The sequence below is a fragment of the Anser cygnoides genome, chromosome 14, assembly GCF_040182565.1.
Source record: "Anser cygnoides isolate HZ-2024a breed goose chromosome 14, Taihu_goose_T2T_genome, whole genome shotgun sequence".
NCBI classification, from domain to species: Eukaryota; Metazoa; Chordata; class Aves; order Anseriformes; family Anatidae; genus Anser; species Anser cygnoides.
The window spans coordinates 10,577,562-10,604,324 of NC_089886.1; the positions used below are offsets into that span (position 1 = coordinate 10,577,562).

The 26,763-nt window shown below is 43.5% G+C and overlaps 1 protein-coding gene across 1 annotated transcript in view; it reads right to left on the reverse strand.

Annotated features, from left to right (window-relative positions):
• The window catches only part of ERGIC1 (endoplasmic reticulum-golgi intermediate compartment 1), a 58,942-nt gene extending 44,587 nt beyond the window's left edge, over positions 1–14,355 (reverse strand). The window contains exon 1 of the mRNA XM_048080351.2: positions 14,201–14,355. Within this exon, the coding sequence (XP_047936308.1) occupies positions 14,201–14,220 (20 nt within the window). The 5' untranslated portion in view covers positions 14,221–14,355. The remainder of the gene's footprint in view (positions 1–14,200) is intronic.
• Positions 14,356–26,763: the final 12,408 nt, after the last annotated feature.

The window sequence follows — 26,763 nt, forward strand, 5'->3', positions numbered from 1 at the left end:
GAGGAAGGGGGATGTTCGGAGTGACGGCGTTTGCCTTCCCAAGAAACCATTATGCATGCTGAGCCCTGCTGTCCTGGGAGTGGCTGCGCACCTGCCTGCTGATGGGAAGTGGCAAATGGATTCCTTGTTTTGCTTCGCTTGTGCAAGCAGCTTTTGCTTTACCTAGTGAACTGTCTTTACCTCAACCCTGAGTTCCGTCACTTTTACCTTTCCACTTGTGTCCCCCATCCCACCTGGGGAAAGAGAATGAGCGGCTAGGTAATGCCCAGCTGCCTGTCGGGGTAAAGCACAACAAGAAGGACTCATTGAGGATGAATAGGGAGCATCAAAATCCATCAAATACAGCAGTGTTTCCCAAAGAGACAAAGGGTACAGGGGAGATCTCCCTAGGGTATTTAAGATATAAGGGAAAAAAAAAAAGATTAAAAAGAGCCCACTGGTGAAGCCTTGCAACCTGAACTGTCCCAAGGGGCTTTTAGGGTCAATAAAAACCCCATCCTCAACTGGTTCCTTCTTGGCAAGAAACATTACTGCTTGGAGAAACAGAGGGGCTGCAGGCTGAAAAAGAGAAAGGCAGGACATCTGTGACACACACAGACAGACAGGTTGGTTGTCCTGAAGTGAAGATTAGTTTGGCATTTGAAGAACTATTTCACACGAGAAAAGTTCCCTTGCCACAATACTGGGGAATACAGATTTGTTAAAGTTTTCAAAACTTGTTTCCTCTCGTGCTTCTGCCCACATGCTGGTAATGCCCTTACCCAATTCAACAGCAAGTAGCAGAGCTCCTACAAACAGGAGGTATCTCCAAGTGCAATAGTGCTGCTGGTTTTTTTCCTATTTGTCAAATCTTTCTTGCAAACCAAAGAAGAGTGAATCAGTGTGGCTGCAGGCCTCAAGGAAAAGCGATCCAAGAAGCCTTGATGTCAGTGTTTCTCCACGCATACGCCAATTCCTGACTAACACAACAAAGCTTGCCTGTTCCTTACAGAGTCCGTTCATTACGTACTCCCCAGTAAACAGAGTTATAATGTGGAAGAGACGACTTCTACCGTTACACACTGTACTTACATTCAAGAAACAGAGAGAGGTATCTCATGCGGATTATACACTAACAAACTCATAAAAAAAGAAAGTTTTTCCTCAAAAGAAGGTAAGGCACACTATTTGTTGATTATGCTGCCTTTTTTTTCCGGATGGGTAGGACAACTGCCACACAGGGCATTTCTAGGAACACACTAGGAACATCACTTGAAACCACCGCAGACTGCGCTTCATGAAATCTACCTACACCATGGGAGGGCCTCAAGGAGCAACACAGCTGTCAAACAACCTTGGACAGCCAAATCCACCCCAGCATCCATTTCATCCTCAGTAACAGTCATCCTGAGGCAGCTCCACCTGGTAACAGGTTAGAAAACATCGAGTATCTTTTCTTGGTAAGCAGCTAGATATTCTAAATCTAAATTTAGACATTCTGAATAAATTCATTTCTAGGCCACATCCTTCTGAATTACACTATACGCTTTAATTACTTCACGCAGACATCAGTGAATTCAGCCAACTCACATTTTTATTCAGATGCCATAGCAGAGACAAATCATCTTTAACTCTTAGAAGGATTAACTTCCACTGGAGACAGGGACATAACCTTGGGATTCGTCACTCTCCATATGCTTTTATTCTTCCTCTTGCTGCTTACCTATCTGCCTTCTCAAACACTTCTATTTTATCGCCGTGTTACAGGCATATGATTCAGAGCACGGAGACGGTTGGTTCAGTCACCTTTATTCAGCTCCTCACAGGAGCTCTAAGCCTGATGCACAAAGACACACAACCAGCTCTTCCCACAAGATCTATGCAGCCGCATCTATTTTTAAGTTTGTCATTTCATGACAGAAGAGCTGCATTAGCAGTTCAGGAAACCAAGGCAGGTGCGAAGCGAGGAGAGGAGAATGAGCAACCTCGACCCCACTCCAGGAGCCACGTTTAAGTGAGCTGGAACAGTGGCCCCCAGGAGTTTTCAAGCAGCTCGCAGCAAAGCCGACTGCACAACTTTCTTTTCTCTCATTACTGCTGCTACCACCTCTGGGAGAAGCATCCCTAGAGACAGGGGAAGAGTTTATGGACTGTGATTCACTCGGTACCTGCTGCTATTAAGGCTCTCACCAGAGATACCACTTACAGTTTAGAACCCTGCAATTCACTTTGCATGAAATGATTTATCATTTATAAGGAGGACACGGGATGCAAGGAGAAACTCAGTCATTATAAATATAAGTTGGATTAAGTCTGTCTGACATTCAAAGACAACTGTGCGCAAACAGACCCTATTCTCTCTCTCCAGGAAAATTTTAGTGGAGGTTGTATTACGAAGGGGAGCTTAGAATTTAGTCACCATGTTTGTCTCAGAAGCCTCCTTCTGCCCCCCCAACATCAGGGTGGCTTGGAGGGAGAAGAAAAACATAGTAATACAGAGGCCACGTTGGATGCCTTCTGTGTGCATTCACGGAATCAAAACAAAGCTACAAACACACTGTTGTCAGAGCAAGATCATTCAGGCTGGAGACTAACGGCAGAAGGGAAACACCCTTCTTTTAGTCCCCAGTGGCATTTCTAGAGAAACCTTCCCACCAAAGGCATGCTGTTTTGTGTCAAGGAGCATTTGTATCCGTTTGATATGTGGCTGCTTGGGCAAGGAGATGTCCGTTACCTAACCAAAGCCTAAGAACCAGATGTACAAATCACCTAAGTGAAAACCTACCTCTCCAACAGCTCGAGATGTCGTGGGGTCTGTGCTCACCGATGCATTAGAAGTCTCACGAAGCAACTCAGCACTGGGTTACAGAAAGTACCCACCACAACATCCAGTAACTGGCAACCCCCATCCATCTCCTGATACTCAACAACACAAGCAGGAAGGAAAACAGATTCTCAGGCTGTAGCCACTAGATGGAGAAGGGAAGAAATCGCTGCCCCAGAACATTACACCTCAGTGCTTCTTTAATGGAGACAGAAAGACAGACAGATGACAGACAGAAAGAAATTAGAAAGGCATTCAGAATACTCCAATGCTACCAGAAGAACAAAAGATTTTTAACCAAAAGAAAAAAAAAAAATCAAATCACTCAGCTAAGAGTGATTTTTTTTTTTTTTAAAGCTGTTTAACAGGCAGCAACCATTTCTCAACCATTTCTCCATTTCCTTGGGTCACTGCTCTCAAATAATGGCTTTGGGACAATTCATCCCTGCTTGTCAATAAAGCTGCTTTAACAGCTTTTGAACACTGGGCAGTAAGAGCAGGCCCGGCAATGCCAGCAGAACAACACAAGCTGCCAGGCATTCAACCCTAGCTTGCTAGCTTTTAACCTCTTCAGAGGCCATTTAACTCCAAATAAAAACAAGCAGGCTAATACATACGCCTTTACTCCACCAAACACAGGCAGGTCCCCCAAACACGGAGCGTACCTTTCCGGCTTTGTTCTTTCCTACGAAGCACATCACACGGCCAGATCTTTAAAAGCAAAGCTGTTACTTCTGTGTAATGAACAAATCCAAAAACACCAATTTAGTTTTCAATGCGACTGTTCAAGCTGAGTGAAATGTCAAGGTAGAACAAACAGCACAGCCAGTCAGGTTTGCACACACAATGCTCTTTTGATTAACGAAAAAAATCTACTTAAAAATAAAATCCCAGTCATCCACTCGAAGCTGGGGGGGGGACAGGGACTGCTATCATTCACCGTTGTTAAAACCATACCTAGAACTACTGTGACCATGACCAGAGAGAAAAAGATTATTCTCTTTACTTGTTAAATTGATTTTATTCAACAGCATAACAGCAGGCCGACTCCTAGGATATGCGAGGTGGCCTTAAGGACCAATTACTCTGTTCCAAGCACCTAACGACAGATTGTCTGAAATAATCACGATAGTAAAGAAGATGGCCCCAGAGAACTGCGAGTACCTGGGACAATGGTGGTAAGGGAACGAGCGGGGCAAGGCTCCCCTCTGCCTACTGACCCAGATAGGGCTCGGACGTCATTAGGCTGGCGTGGGCGAGAGGACAGGGATGAGCAGACGGCTGGACAGGTGACACAGCACAGCTCAATGATTGTTGTGGGCAGGATTGTGCACCTCGGGTGTCTGAAAGCTGCCACACAAAAAAGTCAGACCTGGTCTGACCAGCAGTTTGGAACAAATCACTATGTTAGGAAAGCATGAGCTGAGAGTAGGTGCCATCTCTGATGGAGCTAGGGACCCCTAAATGCCACAGAGAAGGAACCCACCTGATGTGTTGTATTCCCTCACAAATAATGTCAGAATAAAGAGGGTCCAATTCCTCACAGGAACACGTGAAAGAACACTGAAATCAAATTACAAGATTTAGGAAGTAGAATTTCTGTCAGAACTAATTTGCTTGGTTGATTTTATTTCAGTTTTAATTGGGAAAGCTTCTCTTGAAGCACAACTTTCTTACCTGACTTAAAAAAAGCAGTGATTTCCAGCTGCCTAGGCTTTTCAGCTCCTTACAGCCTTCACTGTAGCTGTTTGTTCTGGACATAAATCCAGAATTTTATTCTACAGATCTGTCAAACGAAGAATTTATACATACCAGTAAATCCACCCTAGAACAGTCAATAGGAAATTGACAGATGCCTTATACTAACACCTTCTTCTACACATATAAAGGAAGCATTATTTTTTCAATTTTTAGGGGGAAATATTAGTTCAAGATTTCTTTCCGAAATCCTTCCTTTAGAGCTCACGCTGCTTTCCTGCCCATCCAAAGGCAAGCGCCTCCTCTGACGACTCTGCAGGCACACTCAGCTCTTACCCAATCCAGCACAGATAAAAAGAACCAACTCTTCCAGCAGAGTAGGTGAAATCTATCACCCTGTTTTATAAACCGAGGAGAACAATGGCAGGAAGTCAGCAGCAGGGGAAGCAAATAGGAACTGCTGACTCTGAACGCTTCGTTTTGAGATTGATAATTCTTTGTTTAAATGAAATTTCTGTGTTTCCTGTCTGACGGCAGATGAGAACATAATGTGCAGAGAGCAGCTCAGGACAGCTTCTGGAACAGAGACAGGCTGCAGTCCCATGGATGGGATGCAGCAGTGGGAGCCAACAGACCTGAACTCTATCCTGCTCCCAGCACTGACTCACGGCGTAATTTCTCCTCCGGCCAATTAAGTCTTTCTTCTTCAGCTTCTTCATTTTGCGGAGAGGCACCTGGTGACATCTACCCACTTTTCATCAAGCACGTTGAAATCTACAGACTAAAAACTTCACAAAAGCATGAAGTATGACTGATCAAAGCCCCGATTTCTTTGAAAGCCTCCAGAAGGAAACCTCCAGGAAGATGTTTATGAAAACAAACTGTGATGTGCACTGTAAGAGCCAAGCCTTGGTTCAGTAGCAGGGTTGTGCCTAGAGTGCACGTTTATGAACAACCTTGATTAGGAACAGTTTCCTGAACTGGGACCCAAAAAAAAAGATCCTGTTAATGTAAGTGTTTACACATGGAAAGTAAACACATAATATACAGCTATCAAAGTCGGGCCCTGAATATGAGTTCAAGATGCAAATAAAGATTCAAAGCAGGACTAATAAATTGATACTTGTAAATACCAAGCGGTTATTAACACATTTAATAAGATTAACACCTGCGTAACAGCAGATAACATACAAACATCATTAAGTAATCAGCTAGTCCTCATTTAAACACAATGAAGTATTAACACCAATACTGTACAAGTTGAGCTTTAATGAACAAACTCTCAAGGCTTCAAAACCACATTGGAAACTGCTTAATCCTGAGCTTTTTTTTTTTTTTTTTTCAGAATTTTGAGCCAATTCTGGGATGCAAAGGACTAGACAAGGAGGTGGAGGAGCTAATACACCTTTAAACTAGCTTATCTATACTGCAAGCAAGCGAAGTCTGGAATCCTCAAATTCTGTACGACTTACATTTCATCCCAACATCACACCATTTTTAAAGCATAATCCTCCAGCAATTTTTTTTTTTTTTGACCTGCTGACTCTCCACACTCATAGGCCAAGGAGTGAAATGCAGGAATAGGTTTCCTTGCCAGCCAGCTCCTCCCTCTTAATTCTAGTTCCAAGAACATAATGAAACTAACAGAGGAAGTTTCTGAAACAAGGAGGAGTACTGAGAATGAGAAAACAAGGTTAGCCACGAGGACTGTCATTCATTATATAATTCAGCCTTTGGGTAATTGGACATTTAGGGAAAGGGGCCGAGAGAACCTCGGAAGTATGCTCGGCGGCAGCTTCTGCGGCGTTATGTCATCTGGGCTTCTAGCTACTTGGCAGGTATGGGATTTGTATAGGAAAGAATTTGAACAGAAAAATAGCAAAACCATTTACTTCTAGGACAAAAGACTCTGAATCCCCACAACACTTGCAGAAAGAAGGCACGAAACGCTTAGATTCTGCTCCTGTCTGAACTGGTTTCTTACCAAGGAGCTATTTCTCCTGGTTCCTCCCTTCTGCCAGCCTCCCTCACTCCACTGTGCTGTCCTGCACAATGTATTTTTGTCAACCATCTGCTAAATTTTGTGTTCTTATTCTTTCAGCGTGTAAGGAGCTTGGTCTTTATCGCCCAGCAACACATAGCAATTGCTACTGCTGAACTACCCCAATTGTGCAAACTAGTTCAGATGTCACCGAAGAATGGAAGAGAGGAAGCAGTACAACACAATTTTTTTCAAAATAAAACATTAGGCTCAAACATATTTCAAAGATAATTATGAAGAGGAATGTACTTATAATCCCAGATACTCAATGGTGGAGTCCTGCCAGCAAGCGTTTTATTCCCTCTTAGGCAGTGAGGCAGGTGTCAAAATGAAGGATGAAAGAGAAATGTATTTTTAATAAAGTGAGCAAACTATACTCTGCTTCATCAAAACTGGGGAAAAGAGTCACAAAATAAAAATGTTCAAGTAAGGGGACTGGCATTTAAAGGGACCCAGCCCTTCACTAGACTGAAAGTAAGAGATTATACTTCTGCGTGGTACCACCGTATTCTGGAGATCTGAGAGAATGGAGGAAGAGAGAAGAGAGAACATGGTAAAACGTATATAGCTGCTCCCCAAGCTAATTAAATTGCTCCAATCCTTAAAAGTAATAATAATAATAATTGTAAGATACCTTTCCCACATTTTCTAGAAGTCACCAAACATAAAGACATTGTTTCTGCCCAGTACTGCTGAACACCTTGAAACAAGCTGTAAGATTAAGACAGCATCAGAACCTTGTACCTTCCCTTTGTGGAAGCTGCCTTCCGAAAGGTTTAGGCCCCAGCTGCCCTAGGACAGCACACAAATCGGAGATTTGGACCGTGCACCTCTACGTTCCCCAGAACCGCAAAACGAAAAATAACCTCTGGCAAGAAAGCGGAGGGAGACTAAAAAAACAAACAAAAAAAAAAAGTGAAGCATAGCTCCATCTTCATAAGGCTTCCCCCCAGAAGCACAAAGGCTAGCCGACGCTGCTGCATGGCAGAAGACCTTTCTGTATCGGCAGGGAATTCCTGACGTGACCAGTTCAGGTTCTCCTACTTAAATTCCAATCTAAGAGAATTCCTGTCTGTGCCTCCTCAACTTAGTGCCATTTTTCAGCTGCCTGTAACTGTACTGCCTACAAGCAAGTACAGCTCAGAAGCATCACCTGGCTTCCCCGTGCAGCTCCTGGCTTTGACTCAGTTCTCAAGAAGTCCCCATATCGATCCCACCCCGCTACAGAAACCTGGCCGACACAGACCCAAGTCAGAGCCGCAACCTGCAGCTGGGACCGGGTTTATCAGCGCTCGTTGGTCAAGATATCTCTTGCCACAACCCAGCAGCCAGATTCAGTTTGCTCACGTTTGATTTAGCCATGTGGAATCAATCGGTGAGGCTCTGGGACCTCACCTTTATCTGAAATCACAAAGTTATATTTACATTACTGGCTGCACTGGTATTTTAGTGGTCTATGGAGATGGACAGCAATTAAGAACGCAAGTGATCTGCCTTAGGACATGACTATTAAACAAATACCAACCAGTCATGACTGCCTGAAATCCTGTTAGCAGTTCTGCATGCCTGTCTACATGAACACAGCACTTCGAAGCCTCCTGTATTAAAAGCCACCCTGTGTTTCTACCTTCTCTGGATTAAACTATATACACCTCATTTGGAAATAGCCTTAAAAAAAAGCGAAGCAAAACGAGGAACATCCAAACACACAATTCAAATGCAGCCAACTGCACCGTCCATCTAACTGCAGTCTTTACCGGCTCGTGTCTGCCATGAGCAATACTAAAATAGTCAAATATTTCAGTATAAGATTTTGTAGATCGCGACAAGATTGTTGTTAATAGTTTTTTTGGCAGAATAAGTTTTCCATTCCAGGGGCAGCTGGCTTGGTGCAGGAATACCTAGACAACGCTTCAGAGCTTGTGCTTGGATAGAAGACAAAAAAAACAGATGATTTCTTCTTTCGTTGCAAGACTATTCTTTTCTCACCACCTCCGCTGTTTGAATTACATACCTAAAAAAATACACATGCACACTTCAAAATACAAGCTGTACAACTTGTGCAGCTTCTCTCACTCCATGGGATTGCTTCAACTCTGTTTACTGTGTGATTCAGTCATTTTTACAGCAATGAACTATGATGCCACGAAGAAAGCATCTGTGTCATCAACGAATGAACAAAGCAGGACAGTTAAAGTTCAGAAGGAACAATTCAAAACTTTCCTACAAAGCCAGACTTTAATGCTCCTGTACTTACTCAGTGGGAGTAGGTAACTTTTCCTATTTTAAGACAAGTAATGGATTAAGTAGACTTGGGAAGAAATGTTTACACACATGCACTCTATGCATAGTCAGTTATTGGTGGCGTAAACATCAACAGGCTCTGTCTGTACAACTCTGTGTGCCCATCCGACTGCAGAATAATTTTTCAGGTGCTCTCAAAGGGCTATTGTTGAAACAAAGTTAGTCACGCTGCTGCCTGGCACCACAACCAACCCTGGCGCTTACGTAAGGCAGCAGCAATAGCCCTGGGAAGGCTTGTTTACCAGCACCTTGCACAACGCAGAGAGCAGCACGCTTGCCAGGCATGGTTAAGTTCACTATGAAAATATGCTCGTAGAGCTACCAGGTGTGCTGAAACGGTCAGCTGGCATTTCACACGCTAAAGAAAAAAGTGCGGGTCTCTGCAAAGTGTAGAGAGGCACCCATCTAACCGCCACAGAACAGTGTTACGCCACGAGTTGGAAATGTAGGAGCTGCTTTAGGAAGTCAGCTACCAAGTAAATCCCATGGAAGATTTAAGATTTTGAAGAGAGTTATACAAGAGGCACAGCTTAGGGCTGCAAAAGGGAGCGTAACCACACACAACTTTGTAAAGGCACATGCAAACCTTGTTGTTACACCACTGCTGCATGCACAAGTCATCTAACCAGGAGAAACCATCCCGGCTGGCCTCGGCTGCTCGTTCTTCTTTCTTATCCTCCCCACGCCGTTTCAGCCAAGAACAGGCGATACCTGCTGCTATCACCACTGCATACACTCCGCGGGACAGACACCGTGAGCTCATTTGTAAAGTTCAGCGAGTAATTGTGCCAAAGGAACCACTATGTATTTATGTGGCTTGTTAAACAATGTGCTGAGAGAGAGCAAACAGGTGGATGGAGTGCTGCAGTCTGATGGGAAACTGAACCGCCTCAGACCTCACAAAGAGACTGCAAATTAAAGCTCCTGAACAAATATGTACATTTCCACCAGCATCTGATATTCGTTAGGCAGTGCCAAAACGTCATTTAGTCATTATTTTTGCTTTACAACTGGAAAATGTTCAAACACAAGCTGAACAACTCCCCAAAAAGTTCAAGCAAAATCTTTCTGTAACCCCTCAGATTTCAAGTTGTGACCCCCACAAACCTGTCAAACAGTACGATTACGAGAGCTTTGCTCCTTCTTTCCTTAAGCCTGAAGACTAAAAGCAAGCTATTTTCCTTCAGCTTACGAGTGAATGGGAAATCGTTGTCCAAAGGGTTGCTTAGTTCAGAAAAAGATTTTTCTCTTTGGACTCCAAATCGCCGACAATCCGCCAGTTCGATCTCACTAATCTGGTGGGGAATCGAAGGCGGCCAAACAGACCTCCCTGATACTGCTGCATCGCCAGTTTCGCAACTGTGCCAGGTCAGTTGTCTCGAGCATCAGCCTGCCTATTAGCCATCACACCTTGCAGGTCGAAATTAAAAACACTCATAAACATACTGCCTCTCCTGAAAGCAATCGTCTCGAAAGTGTGTCAGGCTCAGTTAAGACTGGACAATTCGATTTTAAAAAAGACTAAGGGGAAACAAAGCAAAGACCTGCCTGTGCCCCAAAACGAAAAAGATATGTATATATTATTTAGATTTGAATCAGAATACCCATGCAGGAAGTATCATTTATTACAATCCTAGCAAAAAACAGCTGACTGAGGGGCCCCATTGTACTGTGCAGAGGGAATAAGAGTCTTTGCCACAAAGAACTTCCACTCTAAGTTAGCGCTTAAATCAAAATCCCTTCTAAGCCTGGTTCCTTTCCCACGACCTCCAAAATCCAGGTATAACATACTGGTGAACAACAGTACTTCATTGAGGTTATTAAGCCATAAGGGGAAAAAACAACAACAAAAACCCTAATCAAAACATCACAATGATCAGTATTGGGAAATAAATTCCGAATTGTTCAGTTGAATATAACAATGAGGATTCACAGATATTTGCTGCTCTATGCCCATGAAACAGTGGTCAGAGCACAACTGAGAATCGCCCGCAATTAGAACAAAAACTTGATTTCAGAATGGTCTATTTTAGTTCCTCCCAGTCCAATCAGTTATGGCTACCAAAATAGTTCAGGAGTTTCAGTAGCTGCTAGGAAGCCATCAGTAACTTTCATGCAAATAGGCAGATGCCAAGAAAAGCCACCAGGTTCAAAAGCAACGGAACTTGCAGCACGTTTCTCTATGCCACGTCCACCTCCAGTGTGCAGGAGTCCCTTCATTTTTACTTCTGTAATTCCCAGCACCAGAGCAGGCTCGGTTCCAGCACTGTTGTGCACCACCGAAGCTAAGCCTCCCTGCTAAGTGGATCACACAACATGTGAGAAACCTGGCCTGCGATCACCATTCAAGATGACCCAGGCTTTATAGTTTAATCTCATTATGATTTTTAACATCTAGGGAAGCTGCAGAAACACAGGTGACACTGAGTTTTACAGGCTTGAGGGGGAAGTACCCTTTCTGCTCCAGCTGCATACCTCAAAATCCCCAAATAGGTATGAAGCTGCTTTGCCGACACAAGTTCTAACACACAGGGGGAAATGCAACAAGCAAAAACCTCTTTTGCTCTCTCAGCCAAATATGTTCTAAAAATTAAGAAGGAACCGGGCATTCCAGAAATACAAACTGATTTAGTAGTTCTGCAGGAGGGCTGGTGTCTCGTGACAGGCACTGAACAGACCTGTACCGAAGCCTCCAGTCTGGAAAATAAAAGCTCGATTCCTTACTAACATCACAGCAGGACAGTAGAGATTAGTGAACATGAAACGCTTTGAAAAGTGAAAAGCATTAGGCAAGTACTAAGGATTACTAACAGCCTAAAGCTACTCGGGACAGAATTAATTATTTATTCACTTGAAATTACTGTAAAGATATTCTTTTATTTATAATTTAAATGTACTTTTTAGCAGCAAAAGGTATCATTGATAAGCCAAAAACACAGAAGTCTTACGGAAAAAGAAAAGTACAGTACAAGCAACAAAACAAACTACTTCCACATCTGATACCAACCAATATGCCTCAGACCCTGAGCCTGGGAGACAACTTCCAAGAAACTGGTTTAAGCACTTTGGGTTCTTCAATCCGGACAAATTTGAACCTAAAATCTAGGAGATGCAAAAGATTTAGTCAAATGGCTGGAAATGGTTTGATTTTTAGTTGAAGAACAGATTTTTTTTGGTGAAACCTGTGACTTCCAGAAAAAAACAATACCTTTCCACTTGAACCTCTAAATTTTGGACTCTAGAAGATATGTAGGGGCAGTTTTATAAAAATTTTTTAATCAATCCAACCCTCTAATCATACAAAAGTGTAACACACACTTTAAAGTATTTAAGTATTAAAGTATTTTAAGGTGCCAAGCTGTACCTTGCAAAGGCAACATCCAATTGAAATCTCTGAAAGAAAATCCTTGCATTTTACGTGACAAAAAACCTCTTCACCTCTTCATTGAGAAACGTTACAGGTGGTAACTTTCTTTCCCTAAGAATATTGTGCTGTATGTTATGTCATTGTCAGGAAGCAACTGTAAGTTCTTTAATGCATGCATCATTCTTTACCTACGACAGTAAAATTTTCCAACCTCAACAGATTTTGTTCCACTGGCAGCACAATGAACAAAAACCACATCAGCTAAAAGACTGTCTCTAACCTTTGAAAAAATGTTGTTCCTGAACTCCGTTCATGTTGCTAAAACAGGAAAGCAGTCTGTTGCACATGACAACAGTCTCTCTGTACAATAAAATATAGTTCTTGGCTATACCAACTGCAGCCTTTTGAAGTCTCATCTCTGCAGAAAAGATGAACCTCAGTATTCTTACATCATACAAGCAGGTGCTTCGAAATGTCTACTTCCAATCCTCCAACCTGGTGACACAGAACTTACTTGGGACTGTGAATCTTTAAAATGCAGATTGGAACTGATGCCTCTATGTTTTTATAACTCAGTAATCCAAACGCTGAAACTCAGCTTTTATTCAATGCCTTTGTACTATTCCGAAGTTTAGCACTAGTGCTTTCTCTTAAGACAATTACTCTTTATGAGCCCTGTTTTCCATATGCACATTTTGAGACCCAACAAAAATTACATTTTTAAGACATCAGAAATAACATTTTCTTTATCTGCTATTATAAAGTGACAGCCACAACCCAGGATTCCTTATTGTTCGTGTATTCTACAAGTCTGAAAACAGACGGCAACAGGACTTGCAGCTGGCAGAATGTCTCCAAAGCCGAGAAGAATTTTTCTACCAAGTTTTAGACAAAAGCAGAAACAGGGCTCTGGGACCCGGATCCCACATGATCCAGCAGATGCTGTTTCCAGCGTCAGCAAGTTTTCATTCAGAAGCAACTGCCTCCATGTTCAATAGTGCCTCACGGATCACATACAAGATCATGTTAGCCTGTATAAATGAGAGGCCTGATTTAGAATTACAGCAAAAACACAGTACGCAGCTTTTGTTTGGGAGAACTAAAAAACAACACACTATCGCTGTTTCCTCCAGTCACCTCAAAGGGTTGGGTTTGTATGGCTCATGATGGTTTAGCATGCGAAGCACCAAGAAACACCTGTTACCTCTCAATTCCCCAAACTCATGTATTCTTATTGCAGTCCTAATGTTCTGACGAAACCTAGGTGAGACTTATCTGAGCAGTTTGCACGTCGTGTGTGCGCGAACGTGTGCACTTTGCATGCCACGTGTATGAATCCGTGCAGTTTGCATGTAGTAGGGACAAACCTGTGCACCTTGCACGTAGCGTGTATGAAGTGCATACAAATCCTTGCACTTTGCATGCAACATGCATGAATCTGTATACTTTGCACATCGGGTGTACAAATCTGTGCACTTTGCACGCAACGTGCATGGATTTGGGACGCTCTTAGGGTCTGCAGGGGGTCAAGCGGGAAACGAATCGTTACTCCTCCGGCTCCACCATAACCCAAGGGGTCTCGGGGGATTCAGCCGCTCCCACCAGGAGCACCCCAGCCCCGGGGCCCCGCAGGCAGGCAGCGCCTCGGCCCCCACCCGCCCCGGAGGAGCCTCCCCGGGGCCGAGGCGCTGCCTGCGGCCGGGCAGCCCCCGCCGCTCCGCCCCTGGCACCCGGGGGCGCCCGAAACTCCGCACGCCCCGCTCTCCTTTGCACAACGCCATTATATAACGCTAATTACCGCCCGCCCGGCTTTCCCACGTCCCTTCCCAGCCCTACTTCTCGCCTCCCTGCCGCTCCTCCCTAACCCGGACGGCTGCTCGGCTTCACCCCGCCCGCCTTTTACCGACCCGGGGGAGGCCGCGGGGCCGGGCGGGGAGCGGAGGCGGCGGCTCCAGCCCCTGCTCCGCCCGGCCCGGGCCGCGCTCACCTCCTGAAGTCAAAGGGCATGGTGCTGGTGGAGGGCGCCGGGCTCGGCTGCGGGCCCCCGGCCCCGGCTCTCGCCCCGCTGCCGCCGGCTGCAAGGCCCCAGGAAGTGCCGGCCCCGCCGCCGCGCTGCACCAGCCCATTGGGCGGCCCGGCCCGGCCGCCGCTTCCGCCGCCGGGTTAACGGGCACCGGGGGGCCGATGGCCCCGGTTGTGCCCGTGGGGTCCGGCAGAACCCGCCCCGCCCGGCCGGAGGCGCCCCGGGGCCCGGCAGTGCCCCGCAGCCCTGAGGCACCCCCCCCCCCCCACGGCACCCCCGAGGCACCCCGCGGCTGTGAGGGGTGCTCACGTCTCCCTCAGCACCCCCCGGGCCCTCTCAGCGCCTGCAGCACCCCGATGAACACCCTTGGGAGGCCGGGCACCCTTGGGAGCCCAAAACCCTTGGGAGCCCAAAACCCTTGGGAGCCGCTGTCCCACAGTCGCAGGGCTCCTGGCCTGCAGGGGAGTGATCCTGCCCGGCTCTCCCCTCCCTGGCCTTCCACAGCCACCACACGTTTGCAAGAGGCCGCCGGCTCCTCAGCAGCCCTCAGAAAAAATCAAAAAAAAATGAAAAATCAAAATCACAGCCTGCCCTGGCTGATCCAGTGGGAATGGCAAGGCACGTGGGCCGCAGTGTGGCGGCTCACATGGGTGCGGTGTCGTGGGTTCGTCAGGCATCTCTTGTGCTTTCAGCATCGCAGTAATGACAGCTTATGTTTGGGGACAGAGGAAAGCCGCGGTGATAGACAGGGAGATGGGTCAGGGTTCGAAGTGACCGTAAAGGACGGAGGAGCACCCTCGCACCGCTGCTGCACCTGCTGACACGCGCTGGGTGAACTCCTTCGGTGCCAGCACGGCTCTTTGCTTTCTCTTGAAAATCTCTCTGCAGTTTTATAGGAGGCCAAAGACTTGAAGTAAGAAAAAGCTCCCTATTCCGCAGGCAAGACATTTCCCCATCGCCAGCACCTCTCTGATCTGCTGTCTTGCCATTTTGCCTGAAGCGCTGATGCTTTTGTCTGGATTCATCCCTGCTGGGTTTAATGCAACGCACATCACTAGTGCCACACTGCTCCGTGTATCAGCCAGCACCACAGGTTGTTTCCTAATGTCTCCAGCTAATAACATCAGCCAGGGACTTTTTGCTGCAGATAAACTGTGACCACTACTGCAATTGGGAGTGGTATCACTCACAGGTTTGATTACAGTGCAGGAACAGAACACAACTACTTTCGTCTTCTCACTCTAAAAGCAGAAATGGCAGCAGTCTAAATATGCTGTCTGCTAAATACTGCTTTTCTTCTTGGTTCTGCAGCTTGCTTTCTCTTTTTCATGCTATCATCATCTCCATGCTTAGAGATTCACATCTTTCCACTCTTTCGTTTCACCCAGAAACCTGACCCATACTTGAAAAAAAAATAATCCAGATTGAAACAAGCAGAGGAAAACTACCTAAGAGTCAGAGCTGTTAATCAATGCCAATCAATGCCATAGCCTTTCAAAGGAAGAGAGAATAATTCTTGCTGGGAGTATTTAAAACTAAAGTGGAGGAATCCCAGGGATGAGATAACAAGGCACAATCCCTCAGAAGCCCCCAGGGAACAGATAAAAATACCTAATTGTTTTTTTGATCTCAGACATCTAAATGATCCAAACTGCATTGTGCAAGCATATTCAGCAGATTGCAAAGTGATCAGCCACGAAATCCTGCTGCACTTTGCATTGTGCTCCAAAATTGAACAACACACTGAAATTAATGAGACAGTTCTCATCTCTCATGAGGTCAAACCAATTACGTAGGCATAGCCAGCGGGTACTATCTGTAGTGGAAAAAAAAAAAAAAAAAAAGCAACACACAACAAAACAGTGCCTATCAAGTTCTAGTTACACAACCAAGTGCTAGTCTGGGCTCCTGGCAAGGCCTGGATATCATTAACTGTTATTAACCATCTGATGCAAAGACAAACTCTGTCAGGAGCCAAGATAGTGCTAAAGTGGTTACAGAAGCACTTAACTTGTACGGTAGAGAAATCTGGAGGTGGCCCTGAATGTTCTTGTTCCTCAAGTAGTAAGAGCTCACATTGGGAAGATTTTATTTGCAACTAAAGGGTCAAACTCTGAAGAAACTAATGGACTCAGAGCAGCGCCAGGACAGCTTTCCAATTTGATCCAGTTCACTTACATCCTTGCCAAGGGAAGAAGAAGTTAATGCTCTGAGATAAGACCCTCGTCACAATATTGTTTAATTACATAAGGCTTCTAGTGAGCCTGAGATAAGCGCTGGAATTTGTCCTCAGTCCAGCTGGGTGCGGCTGCTTAGATCATGTTGTGTATTAGAATGGGAACTGAAAGCCCGGATTTATTTGAGGTGCTTGTCACATCATTAGAACTGGAATAAGTAAACCGATACTGACAACTGATTTAAAAGTTAACTATATTGTTTTTAATGTAAGTAATAAGGTAATATTTTCCTGATAACGGTAGCCTTAAAACTATCAATCATTTCTCTTCAAATAGCATTAATAGCATTGAGCCAAACTACTACTCTGAAATCAGTAAGTAAAAATTTTGAGAACTCTTTCACTAATGAAGAAACTGAAGCAGAGGGATGAATTGACTCACCTAAGACTACAGAGTAAGGTCGCCTTCACCTCTAAAATTAGCAAACAAATCCCCTCATTTCTAATTCTGTGTTCATAATTCTGATCTCACACACACACAAAAAGGAATATTTTCCTCATTTTAGTTCATTTCCTTATAGATAAATCAGATCATGGATGACTATCTGGATTCGTAACTAATGCTTTATAGAAACAAAATGCTGCCTCCTTCCTAGGGAAAAAAGACAGAAAGACGGAAAGAAAAGAAAGAAAAAGAAAAAGAAAAAGAAAAAGAAAAAGAAAAAGAAAAAGAAAAAGAAAAAGAAAAAGAAAAAGAAAAAGAAAAAGAAAAAGAAAAAGAAAAAGAAAAAGAAAAAAAAAAAAAAAGAAAAAAAAAGAAAAAGAAAAAGAAAAAGAAAAAGAAAAAGAAAAAGAAAAAGAAAAAGAAAAAGAAAAAGAAAAAGAAAAAGAAAAAGAAAAAGAAAAAGAAAGGAAGGAAGGAAGGAAGGAAGGAAGGAAGAAAAGACAGAAAGACAGAATGAAAAAGGAAGAAAGGAAGAAAGAAAGAAAGAAAGAAAGAAAGAAAGAAAGAAAGAAAGAAAGAAAGAAAGAAAGAAAGAAAGAAAGAAAGAAAGAAAGAAAGAAAGAAAAAGAAAAAGAAAGGAAGAAAGGAAGAAAGGAAGAAAGGAAGAAAGGAAGGAAGAAAGGAAGAAAGGAAGAAAGGAAGAAAGGAAGAAAGGAAGAAAGAAAGAAAGAAAAGAAAGAAAGGAAGGAAGAAATGAAGAAAGAAAAAGAAAGAAAGAAAAGAAAGAAAGAAAGAAAGAAAGAAAGAAAGAAAGAAAGAAAGAAAGAAAGAAAGAAAGAAAGAAAGAAAGAAAGAAAGAAAGAAAGAAAGAAAGAAAGAAAGAAAGAAAAGAAAGAAAGAAAGAAAGAAAGAAGGAAAGAAAGGAAAAGAAAAAGAAAGGAAGGAAGGAAGGAAGGAGAGAAAGAAAGAAAGGAGTGAAAGAAAGTGACCCACAAGTGCTTTATTTTAATCATCTTCCTTAATACTTACTCCATAAAGTTGTTCTTACAAGTAAATTTTTGTCTGTCCAGGTTTTCTAGATCTTCCTAATTTCTCAGTGACATGCTGTTCTTTACTTTTAACTTCATGCTAATACAGTTTATAGTAATCTGTGATAATTTTGATGACCTCTATTTTGTCACCTCAAAATTTCTTTGTTCCAAAAAAAGTGTAACCCATTAAGTATAACTTCATACAATAAAACGCCCTGTAACGCTCATGTATGATTTCCTCTTTTGTTTTGTTTGCGATTCCTTACACATGGCTGAGTTTTATGTGAGCCCCTGGCTCGTACTACAGCTCTCGAACTGAGAACATATTGTAAGTGCTGTGACTGGGTCATGAGCAGCATTGTTTGCTAAAGGTAAAGCAGGGTACATGCAGTCATCGTTTAGGTCACCTAGGTTTTGTTCATCAACTGGGAATGTGAAGTGACTGTTAAGGAAGGTGCAGTGCTTATTCACTTCTGCCCCTTCTGCTAGCGAAGTGCTTGCTCACAGCTGATCTGAGGCTTTTACTTTGGGACAGTGTGTGGCCGGGTATATACTCTGCGACATTTTACCATTGTGCATGTATTCACAGGACATGCTTGCAGCACTTGTGTCAGGGTGGGTTTGGGATTTAAGTGAGCGCATTGCTTTGCAGGGCGTGTTTACTTGATTATGTGTTGTATTCTGCTGGGTGTGTCGCTGGCTGCATGAAGCATTAAACAACTGCCGTTCAGGAAAAGGAAAAAACATTTTAGAGAATGAACAGAAAATGTTATAAAACATTAAAAAATATAAATAACAGCATGTGAGGAAATCTTTTTGAAGGAACAGGATGCGCATGTAGGTGAGGAATTCAAATACAAGTGCTGTGCTAAGTATAATCAGTAATGAAAGTTCAGCCCTTCCTCTTAGGATTTTAGTAAGCTGCTTGTTGATAGTACTTTACAAATACTGGGGAACAGAAAAGCAAGCTTTAAGTATTGACACAATATAGTATGTGTTTCTCATTATCGTATATGCTATTATAGCTATCAGTCTGTTGTGAGACTGGACTTTAAATGGACAGCAGAATAAATTAGTATCTAGTCAACTTGCTAGTTAAAAAGGTCCTTCTTCATTGACTGTCTGAGCTTTTCCCTTAAGATGACATAAAAACAAACTTTCTTCTTCCTGCTCAATACACAGAAGTAATAACCTGATTATTTTATAGATCCCAGGGTTGGCTACAGCTGCCGTGTGTATGTTTGTGTATGTGGAAGGGGGCTGGTACAGGCACACGTCCTCTTTCTTGCCATATGGCAGTGGGTGAGCACTGCACTGGGCAATGCTAATGGAAATCTACAGTTATTAAAGTCCCCGGAAAATTTATCCTGTTTTTAATATGGTTTGTCTTTTCTTGCTTGTTTGCTTTACTTTTCAGTATGTCAGGAATTTACTAAGGGAAAGTCACGGTGAACAGAATATTTTTGTATTTGCTTCCTTTTCCACCGTGGAAATGAATTCCATGAACAAGTTTCAGCTGCTGTCACAGGCTTACCTCAAGCTTTCATCGTATCCCTTTATTGATCAGTGTTTAGTGTAGTTCAGGTTACTGAAAATGCTTGAGGTCATACCCAAAGGGAGATGCAAGTTAATGGTTAACTAGAGCAAAGTCTCATGATCGAGGACTTTGAACTAAAAGCATTAAATCTCGAAGAGATTTGGATTAATAGCAAAGATGAGTTGAGGATTAGCACCTGATTTTCAAAGGAGGAACGTTCTGTAGTGAGTTACATGCCTGAATTCCTTGTACATTGGAAAGGAAAAGTTGGGAACCTAAGGACTTGACATGTCCAGAGCTAGTACACTGGGTGGTGAGATGCCTGCATCAGCCAGTAGGAAACACCTGGGAGAAGGGGTCATCTGAATATGTCCCTCTGAAACTCTGATATGGGACCAAAAACTGATTGTGGGTTTAAGTAAGTCACACATTTAGTGTAGACACCTGAATCAGTCCTGTCAGTGAAAATAACTCCTACGAGATGAGCCACCCCTTCTGTTTTACATATTCCCAAGTCCAGTTCTGGACCTTTGAACTTAAGGGGACAGCAAGTGCTGCAAGAAGCTTAGGGCATTCAGAGGGAGGAAGGAGAGAGCTCTGTGTTCAGCATCTTAAAGCTGAGCCACTGCGTAACCAGGAGTGCAAAATGTCTTGTGTCAAAACAGAGTGCTTGGTTAGGGCTCTTATCTGGAAAACAGTGGCAATATTGAGACTGGGACACGGGTGGGAGGAGTCCATGACTTACTAATGTTAAATACATATAAACACATAAGCACTCCTGAGAGGTCCCTTCTGCCTTGTCCTTGGAGTCCCATTCAGTCACAACATGCCTAGGAAACTGGGTCATTAAGACCTTACTGGCAAAAAAGCCCACCTGATTTCTGGCTGGACTTAGGTAAGAAGTAGCTTGAGAAGTAAGCAAGAGAATTTCAGCCCAGCCAGAGCAGGGGGGCTTCTGGGCACAAAAAGGCGCCAGACCTTTAGGCGCCTGAAGAAGTTTTTGCCAGAAACTGTAGGCACTTACAGCATCTGACGTAGCTGAGGGAGGCTAGGCAGGGCTTTCCTGGGTTGCTCTCATGAGCACAGGCGCCAGCAGTCTGCATAAGTTGCACTTTGGTGCCTGAGTGCTATTTTGGATCTCTCCCAGAGCCCTTGCACCAGCATGCTCTCAGTAGGGAGTCAGCGTGAAAGCTCAACGGGGGCTGGTGATGCTGAGTGCCTGGCTTGCCGTGTTACGAATGACCTTCTCAGAACGAGTGGCTTCTTCCTAGGTATGGGCTGTGGAAGGCAGCTTGAGCATCCTGACTGCCGGGCCAGCCTGTGCCCAAGTGTCTGTCTAGAAGGAGGGAATGCTACCCTGTGGGCAGCAAGACGTGGAAACTGGCATTTTTCAACAGAATGAGTATGGGAGGATCCAACAGCACTGGGTCATCACAAAGGCCCTCAGACAGCGGACAAGTTAAACAAGACAAAACCTTGTCAAGGGGTAACGTTTCAAAGAAGGCACTGGAAGGTTTGTTGGACGACTTGCCAAATCTGCAGCAATCTGTGGGCGCCCAGTCACGGTCTTGCAGCTTAGTTTCTCACCCGTCATTTGACCTACTGGAACTGGCCATATGCGTGAGATACTAAATAGCACTTCACCAACTTGCTTTTGGCATGCTAGTGTGTGCTGCCTTATCAGCTCTCTCAGTGGTTTCCTCCAGATATTATGCAGTGTTTAGGGAGCCGAATAAGCCCAGAGGGGCTTTTCAGAAAAGAGATACATACTCTTTTTTCATTTTTGTTGTAACGCGGATATGGATTTTTAATTGCTTATTCTGTGATTTGCTAGCAGGCTGCCTCTTCTGCAACTGACACTTGTGTTTTCATCATTCTTGCTTGGTCGCTTGCCAGTACTATGATGGTCACTGTATTGGGAAGGTTTTCTCAGTGCTAAAGAATCTGTTGCAGAAGTCAGGGTGTGGCCAGAGAAAATCTTTCAAAAAAAGGTTTTATTAACCCTCTAATGAATGAAGCCAGAGGTGGCTGCTTCTGGCATCGCACTGATTAGACCTGAGGCCTGGGGACTCAGCACCTCTGAAATGCCATCGTTAGGGTACGACTTCCCAGTTCCTGGTCTCCGATTTGCAGTGGGGTTAGTTTTGGGTGGCCAGCTTCAGATGACACGGGGTCCAATCTAGCATCTATCCTTCCTGCTGACTTCGGCAAGCGGCCATTTGGTCAAACAGAGGCTCCAAACTGGTGATTATCTCCACGTGTTGTCTTTTGTTATTAATGGAGACAGAGAGAGCAAGTACTGTAAATACACAGAGCACAGAAAGTGTGAAAAGATACAAAAGAATGAAGAGAAATTGCTTGAGATGTGAATACCCCTCAGAAGGGAACTAGGAAGACATGAGAGCAGATACATGGGCTCGTTCAGGAACTTAGAGGTGAGGTTAAAAAGTTTTGTGCTATGGCAGAAGCTAAGAGGAGATGTATCTGGGGAGCTGATTCATCAGAAACCAAGCTCAAGTGAAAGGTCCCTTTCAAATGACAGTGCGCATAAGGAGAAATCACTAAACCAAACTGAATAAAGCAACAGACAAACACTTACAGAAAAAATCCCGCTGCCTTAAGAGGAAGCCAGGCCCCGTAGTCTCCAGACTCACCCTCGGCAATAAAGACCCCTTTCAGCCTGTCTCCTGTGGGGCACTTCAAGGTTCCTGCTCAACCGTCTCACAGAAGAGCAAAATGCTGCCCTCCTGATGATAAGCCTGCGGTGAAGTTATCTGGGGTTTATTTTAATTGGACTTTTTAACTTTTTTCCTGGCACTTTAAAGTTTATGAACGGAAAGGATCAGTCTGACTCAGAGACTGGGCCACTTCCAAACATTATTTTAGCTGCCGTATGTTAATGTAGTTTGGCTCTGCAGCATCCTATGGTGTAAAGTAGGATGCCTGTACCCTTTCAGCTCTGGTGTCAGAGGCTACTAGAGGGAGTGTCTGAGACAAGGGCAGATTGGGATCACCTGCTCTACAATCTATTGGTATTTGATGAGGTTCTATAAGTAAGATGTGGCCTAGAAAACATCCAGATTCTGTTCTCCTGAAATTCATATTTTATCATTCTACGATTCTGGTCACTAAAATGATAATGTCCAGAGGAACTTTTTGGCCTGTGCTGACTCTGAAATCTATATATAGGTTTTGGTTATCACAGTATTGAGCCAAAAGAAGGAAACCTTGGTGTATTAGGTTGTGTTCAGTGGTACAATATGTTGCCTTTTGGTTGGATTCATAGTACTGATGTAACAAACACATGAACAAAGATCACTGTCCTGTTCATTATTTTTCCATCACTACAGCATGAGTCTGTCAGCATTTCTGTTTCACTTTCTTCAGCTCTGCCTCCCAAATGCTTCCACTCTACGGTAACTATTTTCAAGTTTTATCCATCCTCTCAGGGTGTACACTCAGAGTATTTGTTGTTTCCCTGCCTCTTCCTCATCTTCTTCTTACTCATGCACTGTCCTCCCTGAAATCATCATGGAAACAACCCCATGCAAAAAAAAAAAAGCACGAGAGAGAAGTTTCCAATTCTATTTATTTCAATGGAATTTCCCTGCTGCCCTTTTTCCGTATTAGTGGATGTTTTTATCCAGAGACAGTAGTGTGAGCAGCATCAGGAAGATGAAAACCTCACGGGTTATTCACAAAGGGTATTCACAAGGCTAACATTAGTCTAATGAAACCAATTGTCCCAGATTCCCTCTCTTAGCCTATGTGCAGGGAAAGGTTCCTCCATAGGCTCAGAGCAGGAACCTCATTCCATGGAGAACTTAGGGTATTCAGAGAGATTCACTGCTTGACCTTAAAACGTAGTATCTTAAAAGACTGAAATCCATTCCCACTGTTGCAGATGTGTTGGCTTTTTATGCTGACATGACAAAAGATGTTCTCAACTGGGTAACCACCGGCTTGCTGTACAGGACAACATCCCTCTGTTCTGTTCCCAGCTCTGCAGCCAAGTTTCTGAGCAGTTCTGAGCAGGCAGCCTTCTGGCCTTAGTTTTCTGCATGGGAAATCTTTTACGTTACTATGTTAATTAATACATAACTTTTCTCCAAAAGGACACAGATTAGATGGACAGCTGATGGTCATTCAGCTATAGATACCAAAGGCTTAAAGTTGAGATATCAGCTTGTGATAGCGTGGGTTACCAGTTAACGAATAGTTCCCTCCCACTATAAAAGAGGCTAGACACACGACTTTCCCACACTACAGGGAAATTTTATGTGCACATTTTACATATCTCGATTTCCCCAATGCAGGCGCTGAAACAGCCAGGCCAACGTTTGTGAGCATATGACTGACGAATGGCACAGTACGTTCACTTGTGATCTAGAGAGTCGTCAGAGTGACAAGTTGGAGCTGTAGAAGATGGAGATGACTCATGGTTGGAGCTTTATGTAAATGAAGAACCTCTTCTGTTGCTTCCTGTTGTGCCAACGAGGCCACGTATAGTTCACGTCAGTGACATTGTGTTCCCTTGTCCCCTCCGCTGTTGAGCCAGGGCAGGGATGTGGGGTAAGAGAAGTGTGGTTCCCCCAGAGAGGGCAATAGGTCAAAACTGATAGTGAATCTGAATGTGAAACCCCTGGAACACCAGGCTGAAGATTCCTTCCCAGCAGCAGCGCCTGGAGAAAGTTTGCTGTTGCCTTTTGCTGTCAGTTGCAAAAGCGATCGGGCCTCTCACCACTGACTGTAAACTTTGAGGGGGAGACAGATAAGGGGGAAGTTGCAACTTTCAGCAAATTGCTCTCTCCCTGGGAATTAATCACTTTTAGTAAGATGCATGGGTCATCTCTGACATGGCTAATAATCTCATTTAGCTTATCCAAAGCATGAAAAAAGCCCTGCTGCTAAGCGGCGTAATGCTGTGTGCCCTCTCATAACAGCTTCATGTAGGCAGCATATCCTAGGCAGGAGCAATGAGGAGGAGTGAAAGCATTAAAACCCAATGCAGCTGAATTGTGTCTATCCAAAGGCACAGATAATATTAGTCCAGGTGGAGGGCCAAATTCTCTGACTCACTCACAAAAAAAAATGAAAATAATAATTCTGAAGTTTACTGAAGACAATGGAATTAATCTAGTGTGAAAATAATATGAGAGAGGAGAATGTCAGACTCCAAATGTTGACCTCCTTAGCTGTTTTATTTCTAGGGTGCAATGACTCATGTGTGTGTATTGCTAGCAGATATAGCATAGCCTGACTGTTGCAGATGACTGCAGAGAGCCAAAAGGTATGGAAAAGTGACAAACTAGATAGGATTTGTCTTGCATTATATACATTGTTCAAAATTAGAAGGAAGATTTAATTGACAGCAGTGGGAGTTTTTCTTGAATAAGGGCTTAGTAGCTGAAATGAGAGATGAAAAAAATCTATCTCACTAGCCCAGAGCTCACAGAAGAGTCACTGCCTCTGCCTACACTATGTAATTCTGTTCAGAGAGATACAGGTAACTTCCCTCAAATCCTTTCAGAGCCCATATCACTTTTTCTCAGTATTCTGCGTATTTATTTTCATATGTGATTCTGTTCCTTTACCTCTAGGTATTGTCTGACTGAAACACTATAGTTTTTTTCTCATCCTTTGCAGACACTAAAATTGCAAATCATACTTTACAGTCATCCTAATCTGATAATGCTGAATACATTTAGTTCATTTACCTTTGTTTTAGTTTTTCCTTTTCTAATTGATTCAGGCCTCCATGTGAGGCAAGCAGTCCTATCTATTTTAACCCTACTCTTGCTAGCACGCAGATGCAGAACTAATCTGTGTGCTTCGACTTCCAGAGAAGTCTTCAGTAAACCTCCCAGACAGGTGATGAGTGTATTCAACTCATATTTCTCACTGGTCCTTTAAAGGTCAGTCCTATGATACTGAGAGTTCTTCCGTGAGCTAAGTCCTTCATACATTTTTGTTCTTTCCTTTGCCTGTTCTCCGCTCTGTCCCCTAATGTAACAGCTGATAATTATGCTCTTTTCAGTGGTTTATCTCCCAGTCTGTTGAAGGTAGGACTTTTTTCTCAGCAGAAGGCTGACTCATAAGGTATACCGCCTGCTATCCTTAGAAAAAGTGAGTCACTAATGGATTTTCATTATACATTCAAGTGCCATAGACCGAAATTTTGTCCTACCAGTCTAGTCCTGTGATAGAGTTTTCAATTTGGCATTTTAGTTATGTCTCAGTAAGGCTCTGGGAGATTCAATAGGTGCTGTACAAGTAACAGTATTTTATTATATACAATGAGAATTCCCTTTAGCTGCAGCAGTTCCATGGTTTCACTCTTTGTGTGCTGAGTGCTTCCCTAGCTAAAATACAGAACTCCCTTTACATCTACATCATGATATGTTCAGCATCTGTTTTCACCCAACACAAATAGCTTACAGTTGCTTTTCCAGGCTGTGCGAAACCTGAGGGGACGAGGACATGCCTAAAATAATATGAATACCATTGGTACTACTGGATTAGTACAAACAGTCCTTTTGTTTTAGCAACACCAATTTGGTGATCATTCAAACATTCACTGAAGATTCACCAGTTCTCACAATGTCCCATACATAAATTAATTGGAAGCTAAATGCTATTATTTCTATTTTGTAAGCAAGGGAATTGAGGCTGGGGTAGATTAGGTTGTGATAAGGAGGCAATGGAAGTATTGCGGATGGAACTGCACACTTTTTTAATGGAACAATACTTTGCATAAAAGATTTTGCTGCATTTACATTCACTAGTATTTAACTATGAGTGATGTCAATGTGAATGAGCATCTGGCAGAACCTCTGTAAAGTTGCAACATAGTCTGCAATTCACAAGAGGGTACCAGCTTTTGCATATCCGTATTGTTAAACTGGCTTTTCAGGGTATTTTGGGGAGAGAGGTCTTGAGTCTCTCTGACACCAACAGAAGCTGTTATTTAAAACTGGATGATGAAGATGCAAAAGGGATGCTGCTAGGGTGGTTGCTTTGTTCTTCATTACACAAAAGTGGATATGCTGCAATGACAAGTTTGTAAATCATAGTTAGTTCCGTTCTCACACCACCCAATAACCTTCCAATCTCTCTGTCAACTTCCTGAAGACCTTGGGAAGCTATAATTTGTGATAAAAATGGGAGTTGAAATGTTACGTGTATATCAAAGCTGAAAATTTGTGGCTGGATGACCTTTTCATTTTGAGCAAATGCACTCATTTCCTTTGCATTGCTTACTGTTTTCCTCTGAAGCTTGGCATAATAGGAAATCCTCCACGATTGTTCTCATTAATCAGTGGCTCCATTGTGCCGGCT